This window comes from Rhincodon typus, chromosome 48, assembly GCF_021869965.1.
Source record: "Rhincodon typus isolate 14 chromosome 48, sRhiTyp1.1, whole genome shotgun sequence".
Classification (NCBI taxonomy): Eukaryota; Metazoa; Chordata; class Chondrichthyes; order Orectolobiformes; family Rhincodontidae; genus Rhincodon; species Rhincodon typus.
The window spans coordinates 3,462,616-3,465,812 of NC_063379.1; the positions used below are offsets into that span (position 1 = coordinate 3,462,616).

The 3,197-nt window shown below is 43.6% G+C and overlaps 1 protein-coding gene across 1 annotated transcript in view; it reads right to left on the minus strand.

Moving 5' to 3' along the window:
- Positions 1-1,237: 1,237 nt before the first annotated feature.
- LOC125488011 (transmembrane protein 109-like) overlaps positions 1,238-3,197 on the minus strand; it is a 16,011-nt gene continuing 14,051 nt past the window's right edge. The window contains exon 3 of the mRNA XM_048620752.1: positions 1,238-2,240. Coding sequence (XP_048476709.1) covers positions 1,837-2,240 — 404 coding nt within the window. The 3' untranslated portion in view covers positions 1,238-1,836. The remainder of the gene's footprint in view (positions 2,241-3,197) is intronic.

A 3,197-nucleotide genomic window follows, 5' to 3' on the forward strand; every position in this document is an offset into this window, starting at 1 on the left:
CAAAAACACTGAGCCTATCACCCCTGCAAAAAACACCAGCAAGTTAGACACGCACAATTTCATCGTTAGAAATCCCTACTGGATTTTCCTAAACAAGCCGGCATTTTCCACGTCACTACTAATTCCATCCTGGATAATCGTCTCGAGAAGATTGTCCACCACTGATATGAAGCTGGCTCTGCCGTTGCTTTTTAGGCTTATCCTTGCAACCTTGAGATTTAAGACACATTGATGAAGAGTGCATTAAAATGCTTTGATGCAGAAAGTACAATGAGATGCATTGATGCAGAGAGTTGGAAGTGAATTACATGAAGGTGTGGTCTATTTAGTTGAAGTTCCAATATATAGTGAAACATGGAAAGAACATGTGAGACAAGAAGACCTATTTAAGCAATTCTTTAGCTAGCTTAACAATAAATTCAGTCAGAAGTGAATTTGTGAAAGCAAGAATAACTTGCTGAGGTCCCAGTCTGCAGGATGTCAGGCAGTCTTTGAGAACCTTAATGCAATGCTGATAAGCAGCTACCAATGAGTTTTCCCATCTACTTTAAATGGTTATTGGAGCTGGTGACTTAAGGATAGGTGGAGTCCTTTCATAGGACAACAGATCAGGAATGGAGAAACCAGTGGGGTACTTTTCAAAGAAATTAAACCACTATGAGAGGAAATACTTTGTGAAGAAGAAAGAGAAACTTTGGATTACTGTTGCCTCTTCAAAACAATTTAAGGCTTGTGTCCAATACAAAGAATGATTAATCCACATGCACCTAATCCACTAGCATTTATTGAAAAGCTTAAAATGCAAGACTATTCAGATGGAGTCTGTTGGTTCAACCATTTAATGTAAAAGATCATTCATATTCTCTTTTCCAGCAATGTGAGTGAGATGCATTGTGTAAAATGATGGAATAATTTTCAAGATTTAAGAAACGTTGAAACATTGTGCCAGATTTGCATGTGTGCGTATATGCATGCGTGTGAGTGCATGTGCACGCGTGAATGAGTGTGCCACATGTGTGCAGGTGAGAGAGAGAGTGTGTGTGTGTGTGAGTGCATGTGCATGAGAGAGTGGGTGTGCGTGTGCGTGCACGTGTGTGAGAGACAGTGTATGTGTGTGAGAGTGCGCGCGCCCGGGAGAAGAATCAATGCTGTAAGTCTCATGTTTCACTGTTTGTCAAATATCATGTGATGAAATACGTTTTTGAAATTTCATCTTATACAAAGGTGGAGGCATATATAGACAATATCCTTTTATTTTTCAGTATTTTAAAACATTGATCTAAAATGAAAAAGGATTGCTTTTGAAACCAGGGACTATGGAAGGGATTGTAACACTTTGACAGGCGAGATACTGGGACTCAATGTGAGTTGTGTTTGCGCTACTTTGTAAGCAGTAAGGGAAGGGTGGATAAGACGGTGAGATTCATCAGGCAATGGGTAGCCAATTTACTTGTAATTCGACACTTTGTCCAATCAATGTCAACTTGCCAGTTTCTCTCCCTTGCTGCAAACATCTGAAATTTGGCATTCTTACGCGGGACAAAAAAAATCATCGGTGACACATCTCTCCTCGATCCCACAGGACATTAAAACTTTCTCCTGTGGTAACAGTTGGTCACAGCAGCCTGGATCTGGGGTGATACCTGAGAGTTACTGGGAGAAGAATGCTCCCAGTGTTTTGTTTTCCCCTCACTTGTCCTTGGAGGGGTTTTCATTTTGTGAACAGAACTTTGCAGGGAAGGATACGACAAGCGTCCAGCCCTGGTGCCAAGGCTCACCTGAGTGTGTTTAGGCTGGTCTTTTCCCGCTCAGTTCTGAAAGATGCCCCTTCCCTTCCTAGTCGTAGTCATAGTCGTAGAGTTTTCTCTGGTGAACCTTGCGCTCCATCTCGGCCAGCTGGTGCTCCAGAGCAGTGACCTTGCTCTCTAGGCGGTGCTGGTGCTGGTGCTGGTTGGGTGTGCAACAGCTACCCACGAATGGGAGTGGCAGTCGGCCCAGCAGGAGGTAGAGAGCGCCCAGGCCCAGGAGCAGGGTGTTCCTCCTTTTCTCGTCATCACAGGTGGCCACTACGTAGCCAGCGGCCAGGAAGAAGAGGCCCAGCTTGACCAACCAGAGCAGGCGGCCCGCCAGGTAGGCCAGCAGACGCAGGACTGCCAAGAGGATCAGGTAAATCAGCAGAGCAGCCAGCCCCCAGCTCAGAGCTCGCCGGAGAGTCTCGCGGTCCGTGTCCAGCTCTCCACCTAGAGGGAGGACAGAAAAAAAGATGGAGCTGATGACAAGGGCAAGGATGACAGAATCAAACTGCACCTTTGCCAAGCATTTAATGATCTCAACACATGCCTGAAGCTGAGAAAATGCCCAACCTGTACACAGCAAGATCCCACTAACTGCAACAAGATCAAGGGCATGGCGAAGAAATGGGTCATTTGGCTCAGCCAACATTTACCTATGTTTAATTCTTGCAAGCAGCTTCACCAATTCCATCATCTTATCACAGTTGTTCACCATCTCCTTCTATTGTGAGATAAGGTGTACAATCTATACAATATTAATACTATTTATTTTAGAGTTTGGATTTTTAACTAGTGGCATGTGGGGTTTGGTCTGTATGATTGTTGTCGGTCTTTTTGAAGTCTTGATTTTCAAATGAGTATGCGAGAGAGGGAGCTCCTGGGAATTTCATTTACTGAGAGAGATTAACAATCAGAAAGCAAACGTTTAAAAGCATCAGCTTGCTTTTGGTTTGAAAGAATCAGAATTCTTTTTGGATTAGGGGCTAAACCCATAGATTGGAAAGCTTTTAAATTCAGTTCGTGGTCCTGGTTGAAGTTATACATAAGAACAGTTTCTTCGGGAGAGAGGAGTTAGTTCAGAACAGTTAAGAAATAGATTATCTTAATGTAAGAATTTTCATGTGAAATTGCAGACCAGATGTGGTTGTTTTGACCATTGAAGGGCTCATCTGAAGATGAGAATATCTAAGCTCAGTCACAGATTATATAGCACAGAAACAGACCCTTCGGTCCACCTAAACCATGCCGAGCATAATCCTAAACTAAACCAGACCCATCCACCTGCTCCTGGCCCATATCCCTCTAAACCTGAATAAAAACCGAAAGAACTGCTGATGCTGTAAATCAGGAAACAAAACAGAAGTTGCTGGAAAAGCTCAGCAGGTCTGGCAGCATCTATGAAGG